The sequence below is a fragment of the Alexandromys fortis genome, unplaced genomic scaffold (genome assembly GCF_014885135.2).
Source record: "Alexandromys fortis isolate MF-2015 unplaced genomic scaffold, M_Fortis_MF-2015_v1.1 scaffold_62, whole genome shotgun sequence".
In the NCBI taxonomy this organism is placed as follows: Eukaryota; Metazoa; Chordata; class Mammalia; order Rodentia; family Cricetidae; genus Alexandromys; species Alexandromys fortis.
In genome coordinates this window covers 3,321,492-3,342,844 of record NW_026067942.1, presented here as the reverse complement: position 1 = coordinate 3,342,844, position 21,353 = coordinate 3,321,492, and the positions used below count along the sequence as shown (strand labels likewise).

Genomic DNA, 21,353 nt, shown 5'->3' with positions numbered 1-21,353 from the left:
GGGGAGGGGGAGAGAGAGGGAGGAGGGGGGAAAAGGGAGATGGGGAGGGAAATGGGAGGCGGGGAGGAGGCGGAAAAATTTTTTTTTCAATAAAAAATTATATTTAAAAAAAATCCTCAAGAAGTGGTGGCTAGTTGTTACCTTCAACATCTTCCCTATTCATTTTGAGACAGACAATTGCAGTTGCAAAGCCACAAAAACACTTTTTAAAAGAAGAGAGAAAAGAAAAGGAAGAAAGAAAAAGAAAAGAGGCCATCCAGTAACATAATGTCTGTACACAGAATAAGTTTTTGTGGTACCTTAGCTACATTCCCAAATGGCTTGAATGTCAAGACAAAGCTCAGAGACAAGGTGCTCTCTGCCACTGCCTGTATTATAACTTGGGAGTTGTGTTTAATGTTCTGCATTAATGAGGGGACTGCTTGGGACGGGCTTACAACTGTGTCTGCAGGAAACACCAGGGAGGTCAATGTAGTTCTATTAACTGTCACCCAGTGCAGAAATATTTTCCGTGAATACCATTAAAGCCTTCTCCTCTCCTTTGTTCTGCTTTTTGAAGGCAGTAGGAACCCAAACTTCCCTAGCAATAATTTCTGTTTTAGACTTGGCAGCATAATGATATTAGACTTGAGGGGGAAAAATCACCTTGGCAATGTCTTCTCGGGAGATTTTTTTAAGAATTGTTTTTTACAAAAGAGATTTTGTTAGGATAAATTACTAAGCAGACTCATTCAGGGGGTAAAAACAAACCCACTTGTTACTAAATGACCCTGGTAGCTTTCTGTTTTTCAAGAACAGAAACTGCCTGGAAAACCCTGCACCCTCTAAATGGCCATGTGATCGCAATGGCAAATGTGGAAGTGAGGGGCAATTAGAGAAAGGACTGCTCTGTGCACTGCCTGCTGATAGGGAAAACCTAGAAGATGCTTCTGGCTCCCGGGTCAGAGATGGATCAGGAAGGAGCTGGGGCTGCAGGAGAAACAGCCCTGGGACCATTCTTCTTTATATTCTGGGGCACAGGACAGCTCAACGGAGAGACAGAATCAGTGACTACATACTCGATCCCTAACTTGAGCTCTGTCCCACATATCTGTGCACACACTTCTCTCTCTCAGGGTTCGAAATAGGAGTGTTACACCTTGAGATGATTGGTTATCACTCGGATGACCCTCTCAACCCAGTAACAGTCACCCCATCTTCCATACTGCTATGAATCCATCTACTCATTATATGAGTATTAATTCAGTCCTATAACTGCAGAGGTCAATGTAAAAGTTGCAGGCTTTCTGTTGCACATGAATTGACAATTATGGATGCATTTAAGATCTATCAGTCCAGAAATCTTAGCCAGATATACATGACATGGTCTTGCTAAGACATGGCATCCTTGAGGTGGCCATTAGTGATCTAAAGCTCCTCCATTCCAACTCAGCATCCAGAAGTCACACTTTAGGTCTGGAGCCTTGGTTGAGTGATAGAGTTCTTGCCCAAAGGAAATGTGGTGCTAGATTCTAACTCTCTAACTACAGCAAATGAAGACAGAAAAGAGAGAGGGAAAAGAAGAAGGAGGAGTAGGAGAAGAAGGAAAGGGATGAAAAGAAGAAAACAGGAAAGAGGGGAAGAGGAGGAAGGAGAAGAGGAAGAGGGAGAAGAAAAGGAAGAATGGAAAAGGAGGAGAAAATGAGGAGGAGGAGTACTGTGGGATGTTCTTGCATACTGTAAAGATTTGTCACTCATATTGGTTTAATAAAATATCAATTGGTTTTTATACTCCAGACAGGAAGTGTAGTAGACTAAGAGAATTCTGGAAAGAGAAAAGGCAGAGACACAGTCACTAGCTAGATGCAGAAGCAAGATGAGAATGCCTTACTGAGAAAAGGTACCAAGCCACATAGCTAAACATAGATAAGAATTATGGGTTAATATAAGCTGTAAGAGTAACTTGGTAATAAGCCTGAGATAAGAGGACAAACAGCTTGTAATTAATATAAGCTTCCGTGTATTCCTTTGTGATTGAATGGCTGCAGGAGCAGATGGGACAGAAACTTCTACCTACAGAGGAGCTGAAAGAAATGCAGGTAACCAGGTCATGAACCCCTTTCCTGGATTAGTCCCCATCATTGGCTATCTCTTCAGCCATCCCATCTACTTCCAAGTAGTGTTCATAGATTAATTCTAAATCAAAGTTTCTTCCTATGAAAGAGGAACTTGAATTGGTATGTATAATAAAAAAGATAGTTTGTTTTCTTCTAAAAAAAAACAAGAAACAAAAATAATTGAAGAATTTCCAGTTTGGGCAGAATTAATGGAATAGTACAACTCATTATCCACGGCTATTTCACCTTGGCCCTATTGCACTTCTAACCTCATCATCATCGTTGTTGTCGTCATCATTATCACTACCACCATCATCACCATCGTCATCGTCACTACCATCATCATCACTATCATCATCATCATCCCCACCCTTGTTATCACAGTGTCTGGAAGCCATATGCTAAGGTAATGCTCTTACAGGCATGATGTCAGAAGAGAAGGGGCCACTGAGCTTGGAAATTCTTGCTCATCATAAGAAGCTCCACATGCAAAATCCAGCAAGTTGGGGAAATGGAAATGTCATAACTCATCACTCTTCCAGGAAGCAAATCTAGGCATCCATCGAAACTCAAAGCCTTGAGTCTAGGTCCACCTGGCCCCAAAGGCTGAGTCTTACTGTCTCTGGCAACATCAGCTGACCTGACAGGGGACTGATCCTTTCTCTGGGCCACCAGGGCATGGTGGGTGGAGAATATTGTTTTTGGTTTTTTGAAAGTAGGTCTAATGTAGCTCATGCCATTCCTGAATTGATCCTCCTACTTCTGTCTCTCAAGTGCTGGGACTACAGGCACGTGCAACCACACCCAGCCCTGGTAGCTGTTGTTGACTTTGTTTTAATGTCAAAAAGAGAGCAAACTCTTTTGGAATAGAACAGTGAAGTTGGTCCGCTGTATTGCCCGAGTCATTCACACTTTGCATGGGCCCTGGCATGACTAGGGAATATGCTGCACATGACACTAGAGTAAGAAAAGGCACGGACTGCCAGGGGTTAATCCCAGCACAGGAGGTGGAAGCAGGGAGATCTACATGTCTGGTGCCAGCTCCTTCTCCAGAGTATAATACTGATTCTTTCTTAGGAAGGGAAACACACACCAACACACACACACACACACACACACACACACACACACAGAAGCATGCATATGCGTGTACATACACAAACACACAAAGAGCAATAACAACAACAACAAAAAACACTTGTCAGTGTAAAAGTCTTTGTGCCAATAACAGTTAAATTCCCTTCAAGTCTTTGACTAGCGGATTCTCTCCCTCCACAAAATTATTACGTTTTTTTGGGGATGGCTTTCTTTGTGATCAACAAAGAGAAACCAAACCGGTGTGCAATGAGATAGCATTTACATGAGATGGTGCTAATTAAAAGTACATTCTTTGAAAAATCAAAAAAAAAAAAAAAACAAGTACATCTTGACCAGATTCTTCACAGGTCCACTCTGACTAATTTGGGGAGACAGCAGATATGTTACAGGTATGTTTCCTCTGACATATAATATTGAACAATACTGGAAAAATGATGCTGGTCCATTAGGACACTTACCATGTGGACACTCCTCAGCACAGGAGAAAGACAAGCTTGCTAGTGCGCCAGATGGCACAGCCACAGTAGAATTTGCTCAACGGCGCTTCTCTAAGTTTTGTTATTGTGTGACATTTTCTCCCCTCTCCAACACAAGTACTGACTAGAACCATTTTGTTTGTTTCAACTGGTAAGTTTTTTTTTTTGGTATGAATGAGCATGTTCCTGTGTGTGTGTATGTGTGTTCCTGTGAGTATATATGCACATAATCATGTGTCTGTATATGTGAGTGCCCAACAATAGCATGCATGCATATATAAGTGAGAGAGCACAGACTGTGGGTGCTTACACGTGTAGAGGCTAAAGTCAATGACAGCTGTCTTACGGAATCATGTCTCCGTGTGTGTGTGTGTGTGTGTGTGTGTGTGTGTGTAGCAGGGTCTCTCACCACATCTTGAATTTATGGACTGACAAGACTTGCTGGCCAGCAGGCCCTAGGAATTCTCTCGCCTGCCCCTCAGTTCTGGGATTACAGGCCTCTGCTATACCCAGCTTCTTGGGGGTCCTGGGGAACAAACTCAGGTTCTCAGTCTTGCATGGCAAGCATCTTACTGACTGAATCAGCTCCCAGCTTCCTTAACTGGTAACAATTATTTGACTCAAAAATTCTAATCTGGGGTCTGGGGAGATGGATCATCAGTTAAGAGCCCTTGCTGCTCTTCCAAAGAACCTGAGTTCAGTTGCCAGCACCCAGGCTGGACAGCTTGCAGTCACCTGTAACCCTAACTCCAGGGGATCTTATGTCCTCCATTGGCCTCTAAGGGCATCCGTCCTCATGTGCAGACACCACACCGAGACACATGATGAAGAATAAAAAGAAATCTTTTTAAGAATCTAACCTCAAGCATCAAGCCTAGTTCACTTAGATTCCTGGTGCCGGCTTATGGGGAAATGGAAGTTACGGGCATTTATTCCTGTGTATTAATTAGTTTATCCACAAATCGGTCCAATCCCTTTCACTCCTGGGCCTACGCTTAGCTTCTCACAGGGACACACCTCAATTAGTAGAAATGCCAGTCAGTATGACGAAGAATTATCATTTTTTTAAAACAGTCAAGGCCTCATTTCCTATAAGCCTGCTTCTTAATGAAAACCTCCGTCTGTCCCCTCAGGCAGCGCTTTATGGTACACTTGGCGAATTGAATAAAAGATACCTGTTAAAGCAAAGAAGGTTTCCATCGAGGCTGTGGAAATCTGATTTCATCTCAGATTCGAGAACTAATGTTGTTTTTTGTTTAACTAGATTTTGCCTGTCAATTTCCAGACCTGCTGTGCCGTCTGCCTGTATGGACTGCTGTGGTCAACATGGGGGTTGTAGTAGCAAATTTTATTATGGACTGGTAATTGAATTGAACAGGTTTACATTTGAATAGATTTACTACACCATGATCTCTGACATACTGCACGGGACTCAAATCCCTGCACATCCATAAAGATACATTTAAGAGGGTATCACCCTTTCCAGGCTTAGGGAGTGAGCCTTGAGCCACGGAGATGCCCGGGCATAATTGTGCATTTATATGCAGGGTACAATGCAATATTTCACTGTATTCTTTAGGCATAAAAGAAAGGAAAACAGTATTCCATACTCACTCATACCCATCCTATCTATGCTTCTGGAGAGAAGGGTAACGAGCCCGGAAAAATGCTATTTTGCCCTCCGCGTGTTCACGAGGAAGTGAATGGGAAATAAATTACGATTTGAACATGGCAGCCACAGCAGCACTTGCCGGGAAAACACGTCCTCTAAAGGCCTGATAGCAAGTGCTGAAGAGGTGCGAACCACAGATAAGCAAGGCCCAGTTTATTCTGAGCAACAACGTTTAATTAAACGCTGCTCACACATCTGCCTTCGCTCTCGCCTCCCTCAGACCTTCTCCTAGAGACCTCGAGAAACGCGATCTGAGAGAAAAGACGCGTCGTAGTTCATCTTTAAAGTTGAAACGGCACGCAAATGAGAAAATTACAGTATTGAAATCAGACTAATCAAAAACTCCCATCTCCCTAGACATGGAGGCCTGTCTCTATGTACTTCACTATTGGAAAACAAAATCGGAGTACTAGGCTTTCATTGATACCTGACTTTCGCTGCATTCAAACAAATGGATTGCTTTTAAACAGAGTGATTCCTCTATTTTCAGGGCTTTGAACCCTTTCACTAACTTTTATTTTTGAGCACAAGTTTAGTTTAAATCTCCCCAATCAGAGTAAATGATAATATAAATATAACCAAGACCAAAACCGAACTGTCTATCACTTATAACATTCTGAATTATGCTTTTGTGGGATTTTCTACAAAACGGGGAAGGAGTCTACCCTGTGAATTAAATTCTGTATGCTACTCTGCCAGACGACTTAAGGCATTGGCTAAGCAAACTTAAAATCTTAAAATAGTTCACATCATCATTATCATCATCACCAGTGGGCCTTGACCCCTTTGGGTATCAAATGACCCTTTCACAGTGGTTGCCTAAGAACATCATAAAACACAGAAATTTACGTTAGGATTCACAACAGTAGCAAAATTAGCTATGAGGTAGCAATGGAAATAATTTTGTGGTTGGGCATCACAATGTGAGGAACTGTATTAAAGGTCACAGCATTAGAAGGCTGAGAACCACTGACCTACAGATATCTGGCTTCTACTTCAGTTAGGTAGGTCGGCCTTTTAGTCACGTGTTCAGCCTTGTCAAAAGTTACCCTTTAGACAATTTCATGTGCATAATTACCAGCAGCAACCTGTGTGGCAAAGGAGCCTGGAAATGTGTCTGCTGTGTGGGAGGAGCTGCATGCAAATTTAGCAAATGGATTGGAAACCAAACAGAGGTCACTTATGACCAAAAGCCCAGAAATGAGAAGTCCCAATCCTCAGTTTTGTTTCCAGTGTTACCCTGGCATCAGTCTTCATGAACCCCCTTCTTCATCCCTGAGCTAGCCTAAATGGGTCTGCCTCTACATCCTTCCTCCTTACGGGATCCTCCTCTCCCCTTCCTATTCATATACTACATACAGTACATATATATGATCATATCACTGCACATCTTTTTTTTTCTGTTGGATACCCTATCCTGATCCCCTTCCTGCAACACTTGAAAGTTGTAAGTTTGCTGACAGCTGTTTTCTAAGAAAAGAGCCAAGCTGAAGATCAGATGGAGAAACTGAAGGGGTTTATTTGTCCAGTAGATGAATAAAGGCCAGATGAATAGGGCAGGAATTCCCCAATCCTGTATTCCATCTGTTGCACTCCTTCCCCTATGATACCGCGTATACCAAGAACGCACTGGACAGGTACAGACCCGGCGGAATTGTGCAAATCTAGTAACTACACATTTAGTGAGACTCATCCTTCTCATCTGCAAATATGTGAACTTCAAATGTAAGACCAAAAGGCAAGGGACAGGGATCTGTAGTGACAATACATAAATTCCGATGTAGCAGAATCTACTCACGTCTATAGATAACTAATCTAGCTTTACTGTCAAGCTTCCTCCCGTGACCGCATGCGCATCTTGGTGCTTTCTGGAAACATCGTATTGACTTTAAACTCCAGTGGGTTCTCTAAATACAAAGAGGCAAGTCTACGTGTAGTATGTAAAATGTATATCTACAAAATATGCATGTACAGAGATTCATTTAAAAAATACCTCCCCCTAGGAGGTTTCTTAACTATATAAAGCTTAACTATACAACTCTGTCAGGACATGTGGGATAACGGAATGTCCTCCGTAGCCAATGGGTTCCCTTCCTGTGGCAAGAATGATTGAGTATGGAAGCTCATTCAGTGTGCTTAGCACAGAATCCACATTCCCCAGCTCTATCTTTTTTGTGGGTGCTATTCCCAACTTAAAACAATCAGAGCATCAAAGCATGAGTACATTCTATCAGAGAGAGTAAGTACTAAAGAGGAGTTTGGAAAACAATAGGGATGACCTTAACCCAAATGGTTTAAAGAATTGAGAAGGGGGTGTGCATTGTGAGTAGCCTCTTGGTTTGCCTCCATCTTTTTCCCTCTGCAAACTGTAAAGATCAAAGGCCCATAAACACAGTTCAACCAGAAGGGAACTACCTTCTGATTGGTGTCAAACTGCTAGCCATGAGTTATTACAAACTTGGGTTTTAAGAGTATCTGGCAATCAGATTCAGGTACCTTAACCCACCTGATGGAACTGGTCTTGATCCCTGTTTTGATGGCCACTGCCACCCCCCCTCAACCCCCAACCCGGAACACAGGATTCTGGGCAGATCCACTTACCTTCTTTGAGCATGCCCACTTTGAGACACTTCATGAAGCGGCAGGCCTGGCAGGATTTGCGTCTGCGCTTCGTGATTTCACATTCATTGGTGGCCGGGCAGCTGTACTCTATGTTACCTATAGCGCACAGTGTGAGGGAAAGAGACAGTCAGATTGACAGGTCAGGAGAGAGAGGCACCCCGAAGACAAGGTTAACTTTGCCATCCCCAACCCCCAAAGTCATGTGAGTGAGAGTCGTCAGAAATGTAACACGTGCCAGGAAGCTGGATATGCTGTTGTAGACATAAAATACGCCTCTATGGAAGCAGCTTGACATAAATTAGCACTTTCAGAAAGGTTGAGGCAGGAGGATTGCCAGAAGGCCAAAGCAGCTTGGTCTACATAATAAGTTCCAGGCCAGCAAGGGCTACACAGTGAGACTATTTCCAAATCAACGAAAAAAAAAAAACAGGGGAGGAGACAGATATTAGCCTCTTATGATAATAATCTACTTGAATTATTTTTGTATCAGAATATTCTGCAAGACTGCTATACATGTGAAACTAGGGCAGCAAACAATCATGAAATAGTTGACCCACAGAAAGTACAGTCTTCTAGAAGAGATTCCAAAGCAGTCTATGCTTATGAAAACGTAAACACCAGAGGCTGGAGAGATGGATCCGTGGTTAAGAGCGTTCACTGCTCTTGCCCAGGATACAGGTTTGATTCCCAGCATCTCACAACTGCCTATAATTCCAGTTCCATAGGATCTGATGCTTTCTTCTGGGCTCTGCTGGTACATCCAGACAAGCAGGCCCACATAAAATAAAATAACCGAATCTTACAAAAACAACAACAAACACACAAACAAAATGTCACATCTGGATGCCAGTCTACAGAGACGCATGCTTTGGGACAAGCTGCTTGTCCTTTGGCTGTGTAGACCTCTCAGAACTCAGTGATCCAAAGTTTACTGTGGGGCATTTCTGTTAGCACCTGGCATGTAGGGTAGCGACATCACTCTCCTGCTATTCTGGCTAGACATTTTTCCCAGCATGCTCCTTGGTGATGCTGAGAGTGAGGGTGATGGGAATAACGGCTGCCATTGCTGCCAACATCCTCATGGTGCTTGCTACATTATTTGTATAATTCATCCTAAACACCATGGAATTATGATGATAATGAACTATTCAGGTTATACTTTTACAGTTTTTATTGTTTTTAGCTATATGCAATGATCTGAAATGCAAAGCACGTAACGAAACGATCTAAACTTCCAGTGTTTCTCTGAGACAATGAAATGTGTAGGGTGTGCTCCAGGCAGCTACGGCCGTGTAGAGAAGCTGCCTTGAAAAATAAAGACTGTCTCCACTATCAGCCCCGTCGTGGAGTACTTGAAGGTCTCCGGCTACTTCCTAACCCTTTCCCCTCGTGATTAAGTGCATTAGTACCCTAATGAAAATGCATCCTGCTTATTGCCCTCTTGGGAAGGGGGAGGTCATCGCAGCGAATGCATAAATTGTCATAGGAGACGGTCCGGGCATAATTGCAATTTTGCTGTTCCACGCTTGCTGTACTCAGGGTCCATCGAGTCCCCTGAAACATGCGCAGATCCAAGTAATTAGCATAGGAGGCTGCCTGGGACCACAGCATTGATGAAATATTTCAGAGTTAATCACACTTTGTAAACACTGATTTATATTGACTACCTTTCTGTGGACTGATGCCTCCTCATTAAATAGGACATTAGCGCTTCGCAGGATTGTTCGGCCACTCCACCACGCGCCAACTGCTAATTCACCAGGAAGTGGTAACCTAGCCACTTGGAACTACAGAAAATTGGTTAAGTATGCATGACTTAAAAAAAAAAAAAGTCTTGAGCATTATAACTTGAGGTAAATTGACTGGCTAAATTAGCATTCTAATTCAAAGCAACTACTTTTAAAATGAGGTTAGATAATAGAAGTGATATTAACTGCATTAGCAAGAATATTCGCCATCACCTTCTTCAGAAATATCACTCAGGGGCTGGCAAGATAGCTCATCTGGGCAAGTGCTAGCTGCAGAAGGCCGGCTGACCGTGTGAGCGCAATCCCCAGAACCCACGTGAAGGCAGAACGCAAGAACCAATTCCACGTCCTTGTCTGTTGCTCTCCACACAGGAGCAGCGGCATTCGCTCTCCTCATATTAGTTAAGAAGCATTTTTAAGAAAAATATTACTCAGGAAAGGACTGGCAAATTAGGTTACCTGTAAAAGCTGTCTAGACCTAACAACCGGAGTTTCATCCCTGAATACCATAGTGGAAGGAGACCACACACATGCACGCACACACGTGCACACACACGCACACACGTGCACAAATAATAATAATAGTGATGACGATGATGAAGACAGGCAAAGATAAGGTAAGTGAACACTGGCTTAGTCAAAGCTGAGAATAAAGAGATTTGTAATCTGAGCAGTCTCTTTCAAATGTCCCCAGAAATCTATTCTGCATCTAAAGAATGGTGCTGTAGTGTTGTGTGTTTGTTTCTGGTTTGCTTTTGGTGTGGTGCTGTGAATAGAACCTAGGACCTTGCGACAGACAGTATACAAGGCTAGCAATGAGCTATCCCCAGTTTTATTTCTTGAATTTTATTTTGAAACGGTTCACAAACTTCCCCAGGCTAGCCTGAGCCTCACATTCTTTCTGCCTCAGCCTCCTGAGAGGCCATCACCCTGGCTGTTCAGTGTTCAGCTACCAGGTCCTTATATTCTCTATGATTTTCTCTATATTTATTTTAAAGGAAAGTAACTCTCTCTTAGAAAGGACTGAAAAATAATTTCAAAGCCTGGAGAAAACACTTTAAAGAAAATGTCATTTCTGGCCATTTCCTGTCTTTAAAACTAGTGTGATGTAATACATGTAATACATATGAGGTAATACACATGCACACACACACACATATATTCCCAATAAGGCATAAACATCCACTGTATGCCTTCAGCTTGGTGGTGCCAATGTCTGTCACATGGCTCACGACCACACAGAACTGTGTCTTCTCATCCATCATGGAAATGATATCCTCATTCTTCACAGCAGGACACTTTGAACAGGGACTCTGTCAGGTGCAGGCTCACACCTGAACCTGTACCATCCTCCTGATCACTGGCCTCCACCCTCCTAGCTTTAGTCAAGGATGGATGCCATTTGCACTGTCTCTTTCTATGAAGGCCTTGATCATGTCTCTTCCCCAATTTAAACTAAAAGAGCTAAGCTTGGTGTTCACACCAATACAATACACCCCCCGCACTGGGAAGATAAGGCACTGGGACTGCCATGAGGTCCAGGCCTGCGGACCCTGTAATAGCTAAAAGAAAAGAAAATCACTTCCCTAGCAAACGTAAGGTCTTACATTTGACACTCAGAATTACACATAGGAGCACACATGTGGGCACACTCACACACACACACACACACACACACACTACTGCTTTCCCTCTGAATTAAATCTAAGCCACCCGACTACCACATGCACTCCTTTCCCAATCTCACTTTTGCAGCAATGTAACAATTATTACCTCACATGAACCTCCAGATGCAGCCAATTTGATTTATTCAGGTTCTGCTGTATGTCCTTCAAGACTCCCCTCTGAGAATGATCTATTTCTGCCCCTCTTTTCTTCTTAAAATTATTTCCCAGACTCAGTGTTCAACTCCAATTCCATTTCAATCATTTATGAAAACTTCTCAGACCATTCTAGAAGGAAATGACTTCTGGGGATGCCTCTCTTTTGAGGACTGTCATCTGATACAGACGGTCATATTTTGTCAGCCCTTTGCATACGCCTGCGAATGACTAGACAGGAGGACAGCGGAGGGCAGGAGCCAATTCTTAGGACATGTGACTATCTCCAACCAAAGGCTTTGGTGACTCAGGAGGAGAGGGAGGCAAGGTTGATGGTGGTGGTCTGTGCTCGTAACCCCAGAACTAAGGTGGGAGAGACAGGAACATCTCTGAAGCTGACTGGCCAGCCAGTCTGGCCTAGTTAGCAAGCCACAGGTCAGTGATTAACTTGTCTCAAAAGAAGAAAAAGTGCATAGTTTCTGAGGAGCTATTCTCAATGTTGACCTCTGTCCTCCATGGGAACATGTTCACATGTACATACACACAGACACACACACACACGTACATATGCACACATGTACACATGCACCTATGCTCACAAAGATTCCACTCAGGAAAGTCAGTGACATCACACAGGGAAAATTGTCTGAGCTACGCTGTGAAGAAATGGGTCAGTAATGACACTGGTGTGGAGGAGTCTTCCCAGAGCCACAGGAAATGCCAAGTCTTTATGAGAACTTCCCACAATGGGGCCAGGAGTGCAGCACTGCAGGGACAATGCTTACTTAGTATGCAGGAACCCTGGGTTCAGCTCCACTGCCACTTAAAAACCAAGTGTAGTGGCACGGGCTTCAAACCTGGTGGTGGATGCAGGAGGATCAGAGGTTCAAGGTCAGGCTGGGAAGCAATGAGCCTTTATTAAAAATATTCCTTGTTCACAAAGCAGTCCTACATGTTTACATCATATATATGTATATATATACATATACAAATATATAATACATATATAATATATATTCAATTTCGGTGCATAGAAGCTGTTTATAATGGCTTGGGTATCCTTGTGAACATTCTGTCTTAGAGAAGTCTCACTACACGAAGATGATAACCTTGATCTGACTAATAAACTCTGGTTTATATTTGGGAAACAAATCAGCATCACTCTAAATAAGTCATTTGCTAGAGGGAAGCCTAATTTTCAAGGCCTCCCATGGAGTTCCTCACAACACTGTTGTCGTCTGTGGTCACCTAGCCATCAGCATCTTTGATCGGAGTTACAGGCTCCTGAGACTTTAGCCTTCAAATGCCTTGCCTGGTGCTTTTAGGAGTCAATTAAAGGGAGGCACTTTATATTTGAAATCCACCAGCCCAAGCACCTGGATAACAATGTAGCAGACTCTTTGGTAAAGGTTCAAAGGCTTTCTTCCCACTGGACCACTGCCTCTCTATGGGACACTTGTTTTCCTCCAAGTCACCAAAAGTAGAAACTAGACCAAAATAAATAAATAAATAACAAAAATGTTTTAAATCTCCAGTATATTTGGGTACCGGGACCATTAATCCTGGATAAAAGCAGCCAGGGCACAGCAGAAGGTACGTTTCCCAGCCCAGCATTCTCATTGAAGACAAACAGTTTTCACAGATTATGGCTCATGGTTTTCTGGGACACATTTGTGAGATGGTGCTGGGGACTGAATAGGCAGCTCCTAAAGCTAGGGTTGGAGATTTCCCGGTTTGGCCAATAGCTGGAGAAATGTGCTCTGTTGCGGAAGGTGGAGGATCCACATGGAAACTTGGGGTGCTAAAACCAGGCTGACTGGAGCGATAGAGCAATTGCTTTTCAGAGCACCCAGGGCTCCAGGTACTTACTTCAGTCTTTTGTACAATTAGTTTGCAGGCAATATAATATTCTCACTTCCTGCTTAATAGAATCTTGCAGTTCTCTGGTGGATGGAATAACAGGGTGTGTGCTGGACTCCCGCCTAGAGGGCCGGGGGATAATTTGTAGATTCCTCTCAGCCACTTTGGCAGTGAAAGGGCCAAATCATGGAAACTAGCGTGGCATCTCCAAATAAAAATATATATGATTCCCACCCCCACAGGGCAGCCACGCCCTTGCATCTAGAAGACCTACGCTAGCTCTTGTTTCCAATCATCCTCCAGTCTTCAAGGTAGAGCCGATCCCAAGGCCACTGTCTGTTCCCCTACTTGCTGTGAGTTTATTGACAAAAGCAAATGGCTGTGGGTGACCCAGCGGGCACTACAAGTGGGGGTTTAGACCACTGTTCTGCAGTATTAAGTGGTTTTAAAAACAATGGGCTTTGCTTTGGCTCCCAATTACAGAGAGAGCATCAAAGCCATGAGGCAATAATCTGTAATAGTCTTGTTTTAAATACCCTAAAACCAGAAAAAGCATGGGGAGGAAAACCCCTTGTGCTGTAATACCCAGGTTTGTTCTGTTTGTTTGTTTGTGTTTTGTTTCCGTTTCTAACACAATGGGACTTTCTTTGCTTTCCTTGTTCTTGTTCTCCTCCTTCTCCTTCTTCATTTCCTGCTTGTAATTTTCTTTTTGCTCCTAAGTGGTTTCAGTTTTTCCCACATAAAATAGGAAATGCCACCACTACCATCTATAGCCGAGCTTAGACAATACGAGCTCTTTTATTATCTGTCTGCAACCTGTTACATGTCACAATTACATCAGTCTACATGGAAGTTTGGGGAAGCACTGATGGGTATGCACACCTGTGTGGGGTGGACAGAGGAGGCCACGGCAAAGAATGTGGCAGCAATGAGTAAGGGAAGAAGAGAAGAAAAGAGGAGGAAACAAAGAGAGGAAGAAGCAGTAGGCTTAGCTTTACACTTCAGCTCCCTGGTTTATCTCTGGATGAATGTGAGCCCAGGAGTCTCAGCTCTCTGAATTACAAAGAACCACATTGCTTTGGATCTGTGTAAGAATTATATGGGAAAAAAGTGTATTCCAATTCTGAGACGAAGGAAGGCAACCATAAGGGTCCACGATTATTCCCTATCTCCATTTGAAGACCGGAATCTGAGCTTGAGAAGGAAGTAAAGCTCACTCTCAAGGGTAGTGTAGTGAAACGTGCCTGGAGTTCGGCAGACAGAGACAGGAAGATCTAAGCAAGTGAGTACCAGACAGCCAGAGCTACAGGGAGAGCCTACCATTACAAACCAAACAACAACACAACACAAAAATGATAGCCAAACTTTGCAAATTCATGCAAAGATGTAAAAATGAGTGACTCTCACTCCTCAAAGAACTGCAAAGCGCACTGCTGTCTTCCCAGCAACGCTACAATTCGTTCAGTCACTAAGGAGGCAATAATGTAAGGACAGAGGCCCATCATTGGTTAGACCGTCTATAAAGTGAATCTCAGACATATGAGCCACACCTCCTTGTAAACACTCCCTGCCCCTCACAGGAACCCAATTGAGCCTGATCTGGTTCTTACTGTAACAGAAGGCTGTCAAAACCCTCACCCTTGCCCCAGTCCCAAATCTGTTTCTACTGATACCCCAAATGCTCAACACCTTATCTCACAACTCGGTGGGGGTCTGGAGGCTCCAGGAAGCACCATTCTCTTCCCTCCTGGTCTTCTACATTTTGTATCTCCACACCTATTCTCCCAGTGTTCCCAGGACTGAGTTAAGGGTCCTGATGCTGACAACCTCATCCAATGTTCATCTCTCAGGTGAACTGCCCCTCCACCCCAGCTATACAATCCATTGGGACAGAGACATTCTGGGGCTGTGCACAGTGAAGTCAACAGACCATAGAGAGCACTCATTATCAAATTATTTTCAAGACATCATCTTAACATGTGGCCTGGTTGACCTTGGGCTCAGGTGAACCTTTTGCCTCATTGTCCTAAGTAATCCGCCTTCAAGGAGCATCCCATAGTAGCTACACCATCCACTGACTTTTTAGGGATTCTGTTCTTTACTGTCTCATTGCAGAGTCTATGACCCAACTCTTCATCCAAAATATATATAGACAGTAAGAAAAGAGAAAAGAAAGAAAAAGGAAAGTTCATATTCAGAAAGAAAAGAAACCCTTCCTTCTCCCTCATGTGGAAGCTAGCCAATACATGACCACATGAATGTATGTTATAATGTATGTGTCTACATGGATGTATGTTATAAATGTATTGTCTACATGGATGTATGTTAGAATTGTATGTGTCTACATGGATGTATGTTATAAATGTATAGTCTACATGGATGTATGTTAGAAATTTATGTGTCTACATGATGTATGTTAGAAATGTATAGTCTACATGGATGTATGTTAGAAGTACATGTCTACATGGATGTATGTTAGAAATGTACGCGTGGGGAGAACATTTAGAAAACTGATTGCAAAGGGTAAAGTTTGGAAAGATCAGATCCTTGCTAATGAGGTCGCATGCTGAGTGTATTACTGGTAAGTTCTCTTCAAAGAGACACTACTCTCCGGTTGTTTCATCCCCGTCATTTTCAGTCCAGGGAGGGATGGCTCCACACTCAGTTGCTCCCTTTACAAGAGCATCCACCCCTGTGATTTCTACAGGCACTTCTGAAAATCCAGGTGCCAACACGAAGAACAGCAACCAAAAACACTACTGGTGCTAGCTACCCTTGGAAGTGCTCACTGTAACATAACACCTACAGTGCTGATGGGCGCTTTAAACTCAGGAGACTAGAAGACATACCGGAATCAGTTCACAGGTGCCGGAGGCAGGTTTTGAACCCAGAAAGCTTTGCTCTAAAGCCTGCACTTTTAAGTACAAGGCGATTCTACTTAACTCTAATCTTTTCAAACTCATTATTGACTGTCATTCAAAGTAGAAAAATGCATTGTACATGCCCTGTCCTCCGAGCAGTTTCTTTGTGTAGCTCTTGTTGTTGCTACAGTTGTTGGACAGAGAGAGCCTTTTGAAGCCTGATACAGGACCCCGGGAATGAGAGGGTGAGGGTGGATCTTGGCATTGTCTTTTGCTGGTGTCAGCCTTATGGGACCTGGGCAGCTGTGGGGTAGGATAGGGTTGCTTTGAGAGAGTGAAATCTCTCAGCACCTCGGGAAGAAATCCTTCATCTAGTCTCATTGCCACTGTGGTCTGTGGCCAGTTTAATTCCGCAGAAACAAACAGAGCATGTCACCAAAGCAACGGGTATCGTGTTGTACACAAAGCATTTTGAAGATCCTAGAATAATGCTATTGTTCACAAGGGAAAGAAAGGACTTCACAATCACCATGGCAGGCTCTAAAATATATCTGACAGGCTGTGATAAACGTCTACTAAAAACGTATTTGTTGCAGATACCTGTGGTGTACACACCTGGTATTTCAGCACGTTGGAGACTGAGGCAGGGGGATCTTGATTTTGAGGCTAGTGTAGGCTACACAATAAGATGCTGTCTCGAAAATCAAAATGAAACAAAAATCCCAGGGCCTTGCATTTGTTATGCAAGTACTCTCCCAGTGATCCTTCCCTCACCCTTACCCCAGTATTTAAATTTCTATAAGGCTAAGGATGAAGTCACAGAAGTCCTTATAGAAGGGTCACCTCTGCCACAAAGTAGATGTCACAACAGAGCTGTCCACAACTCCAAAGCTGCTGTGTTCCATATCCAACATCGTCTTTTCTCTTCTTGCAAACTATAAGCAAGTAGACATATTCAGCTTCTACAACAGGTGAGTTGAAAAGAAGGGATGGGCTAGCGAGATGGGTCAGTGGTCAAAGAGCTTGCTGTGCAAGGATGAGGAACTAACTCCACATTCTCAGTATTCACTTTTAAAAAGCCAGGCACAGAGGCAGCTTCCTACAATTCCAGTGCTGGGGAGGTGGATGTAGGACCGCCCATCAGTAAGCTCCAGGTCCAGAGACAGAAGAGATGGCAAAGGATGTGACCTCTGCCTGCCCACGTGTGTAAGCTGTGTGTGTGTGTGTGTGTGCACTCATGTTTCTCACTCCTCACTGGCCTTTCTCAAATGGAAACTAAGTGAAGAGGGGTACAGAGTGGTCATTGGGACCCAATGTGGGACATGTCCACATTCGCTGGGAAAGGATGCGCAGAATCTAGCCACAGGCTCAGTGTGTAGTTCAATTGGTAGAGTGCTTACTTAGCCTGGGGGCTATCCTAACACTGGATATAAACAGGCCTAGTGGGCAGTGAAGGCCAGAGGACCAGAAGTTCAGAGAGCATCCTTCAGTCACACACTGAGTTCAAGGTCAGCCTGGGCTACAGGAGTATTCCTCAGAGACAACCTTATAGAAGTGTGTTAACATGTGCTTATCTCTACAAATGAGCTAGAAAAGTCAAAGGTAAGACAGGATCTGAGGTCACAGGATGTAACAGTGTTCTTTTGTAGTAAGAATGGAAAGTTCTCCTCCTTCTGAAAAATATTCATTGTTATGAAACAAGAAAGAGAAAAGACACCAGTTCTGAGCTGCCGGCTTCTGTGCTTGAGAAGTTTATATGAATAGACTGGCATTCTCACATCAGAGCCAGGGAACACGAAACCTAGATGTCTCAGTGGGTCAGGAGCTTGCTGCCATCCCTAGGAACTCACATGTTGGAGAGAAATGACTCATAAAGTTGTCTACTGCCCTCTATAAATGCACTGAAGCTTACATGTACACACACACACACACAGAGAGAGAGAGAGAGAGAGAGAGAGAGAGAGAGAGAGAGAGAGAGGAGAAAGTGAGACACAGACAGGCAGGCAGGCAGACAGATACACACAGAGACAGACAGACAGTCAGACAGACACATACACGCCCATACCAATAAATAAATAAATAACATCCAACAAACAAAACACCCATGAGAGCCAGGTCTGGGGCCACATCCCTGCAATCCCAGCCCTGGAGAGGCTGAGGCAGTGGGATGGCTCCAAGTTCCAGGCCCACCTGGACTACAGAAAAAGACCCTGTCTCAAATACCAAACAAACTGAAAGCAAAGCCAGCCTCTCCCCATGAGAGCTAGGGAAGGAGCCTGTGACACACAGAATACAAGAACAGATATTCTCATGGTCAGTCTGGGACCAATCGAGCTAGGTGTGGGGATGAGGGGCAGCAGGTGAAAGGCGCAGGGGTCACAGACAGAAACCAGGAGGCGACGCGGCACAGTTGGGCTCTCCAGCTTTAAACTTCAGGGATTTCTGAACCGAGTGATAAAACCCTAGGCATTGTTAAGCCTTAAGCCTGACTGTCGCCTTTCTAAAAACCCTTAATATTATCTAATCATAACTTTTGTACTCTTCTTAATTCCCTACTTTCGTTTTATTTTAACAACTTAATGGGGAAAAAAGTGTTCACGAACTACAATCTCTTCAGAAAAATGTAGCCTAAAATTACAAAAGCTTCAAAGAACTTTAACATGTCCAAGGCAGAATCCTAACTGTGGGTTCTAATTCTCCCAAGACCCGATTGCTCCCAACACTTCAGTTATTAGTCTAGAAAAGAATATTGTGATGGCAAACCCTACCGTCCAGGGATGATAAAGAATTAAGATTATGAGAAGCATTAAAACAACATGGCACATGGTAAAAACTAATATGTTCAGCATCAGCTCTGGATATGTGGCTCAAGTGAGGAACACATTCTACTCTTGCAGAGGACCTGATTGGGTTCCAGGAAAACATGTCAGGCAGCTCATAACCATCTGTAAGTTACTATTATTCCAAAGCCATAAACAGTCCTTCAATAACTAGTATAAAAACAACATATAGAACTTAGAAAACGGAAATACGATATAGACTGTCTAGTTACGTAATTGCCTGTGAGTAAATTCAAAGAGGTAAAAGATTAAACAAACAAACAACAACAAAAGAACTTTTAAATTTGGGCACACATGCAATTCCTCAATCAAAAAATGTTTAAACAGTCACCCCAAAGCTATTAAGAAAGCTAATGAAAGAAATGACACGTGCTTATGAGGATGTGTGTGTGTGTGTGTGTGTGTGTGTGTGTGTGTGTGTTAGTGGGAATGAGAGGTGACAAAGTGGCGTGGAACACAGTAAAGATATTCCTCAAAGACTACAAAAAACAGTTAGGCCTCACTGGTCATTTCACTCCTTGATACATTTTCACACAGACTACAAGTGCATTCTGGGAGGGGTGGGGCTGGGTTTGAATCCAGAGTCTTACATATGTCAGGTGATCTACAGCTAAGCTGCATCCTCCATCTTGACACTGGACCTGGTAACTTGCCCAGGGTGACTTTGAAGAAGCTACACTGAACATTTGGCTCCTCTGGTCTAGCCTTCAATCAGAGAATGGCAGCTTGTATAGACAGGTACCCAATGGTACACTCATTATTTAAGCATCCCGAAGGTAGATGCATGTTAAATGTCTCTCAAGAGATGAATGGATTAAAAAATAACAGCTACATACACACAATGGAATATTTACTCAGTCTTCTAAGGGAAGTTCTGGAATATACCACATGTCATGGATGGACCTTGAGGATATTAAAATTAGTGTGAGTCACAACAAAAGCTAAACACTAAGGCTTGGGATTTTGTTCAGGGATGGAACAATTGCCTACCAGCTACATCCTTGCCTGAGCTCCATCCCCTGGGACCAGAAGAAAATACTGCATGGTCCTCCTTGTTCTTGGCTATGCTTATGTTCTGTGTCTGGGTTTGCTCACTCATAGAAACAAAAAGTCGAATGAACCCAAAGCTGGTGGCAGGAGGAGCTATATCAAAGCCACAGTGTAAGGGTCACAAGACAGAACTTTAAAGATCTGCTACTTGGCCAAGTGAACACAGTTGACACAGGTGGCTAAGGTTCCAAATTTATGGTTTTTACCATGATGAAGTTAAGTTTTAATATATATCTACTGATTATAATCTTAGAGATTGAGGGGAGACTCCGTGGAAGAACATGAATGTTCAAGGGACTGGCTTCAATATCCAACACCAAATATACAAATGTCCATGGATATATTTCAGCTGTGAGTGCCAAAACTCTTCACCAGAATCCTTCACCAAGTTTTGCTTTTAGGTGAAATTTTTGAATGCTGTTAGCGAGCTCCAGGACAAGGACTATTGGTTTCCCACGGTAGTGACTGAAAGGGGATTGATTCAGTTCATAAGAAGGTGATTATTAACCTTTAGTTCCTAAGATGCTATCTAAGTTTATTAAGTAATAAATCAGTAAAATGTACCACGACTCTGGCCTTCACCCTGAAAGGAAACAACCCTGCCCTGTACCTCAAAATTTGTCCATTTCCAACTGATTGATTGATTAACCTATTGATCGACTGTGCTCAGGCTAGAACTCGCAGCCTCATTTTTAGGAGGCGAGGACTCTACCACGGAGCCATGCCAGCATCCCTGCACTTTGGCTTCTGAGAGTGTGTTTGTCTCTTCTGAGTTGGGAGAATCACGTCAACCTACATCTTCCTCATTAATCATCAGAATGTCACCCACACCAGCAGGGGCTCTGGACAACCCTACTCTCAGGACTTCTTTGTGTTTCCTGGGTCCTTCAGGTGGACATTCTCACCTATTCCAACCCCATTAATCTATGACTAATTTTGGCTTCATTGAAGGAAGAAAATTATATAGAAACAAGCATTTTCAAAGCCACAAAGCATAAAGTTTTATTTATACCACTTTACCCTACAGCACTGAATGTGTGTGTCGGCTGCTCCTACTACAGTGGAATTTGTCAAGACTAATCGAGCACGGTAAAATAGGGACAAAGATGCCACTGCAAGTTCAAAGCAAATCTTTGTCTCAGGAACAAAGAACAGCAAAAATTCTGGAGATAATGTGCCTAGAAGCCTCCCAGCAGGCTGAGAGTTGAGA

The 21,353-nt window shown here is 43.3% G+C and overlaps 1 protein-coding gene across 2 annotated transcripts in view; it reads right to left on the bottom strand.

Moving 5' to 3' along the window:
* The window catches only part of Esrrg (estrogen related receptor gamma), a 541,176-nt gene that overhangs the window by 139,911 nt on the left and 379,912 nt on the right, over nt 1-21,353 (bottom strand). For both annotated transcript variants that reach the window (XM_050148263.1, XM_050148262.1), the window contains one exon: nt 7,944-8,060. In XM_050148263.1, coding sequence (XP_050004220.1) covers nt 7,944-8,060 — 117 coding nt within the window. The remainder of the gene's footprint in view (nt 1-7,943; nt 8,061-21,353) is intronic.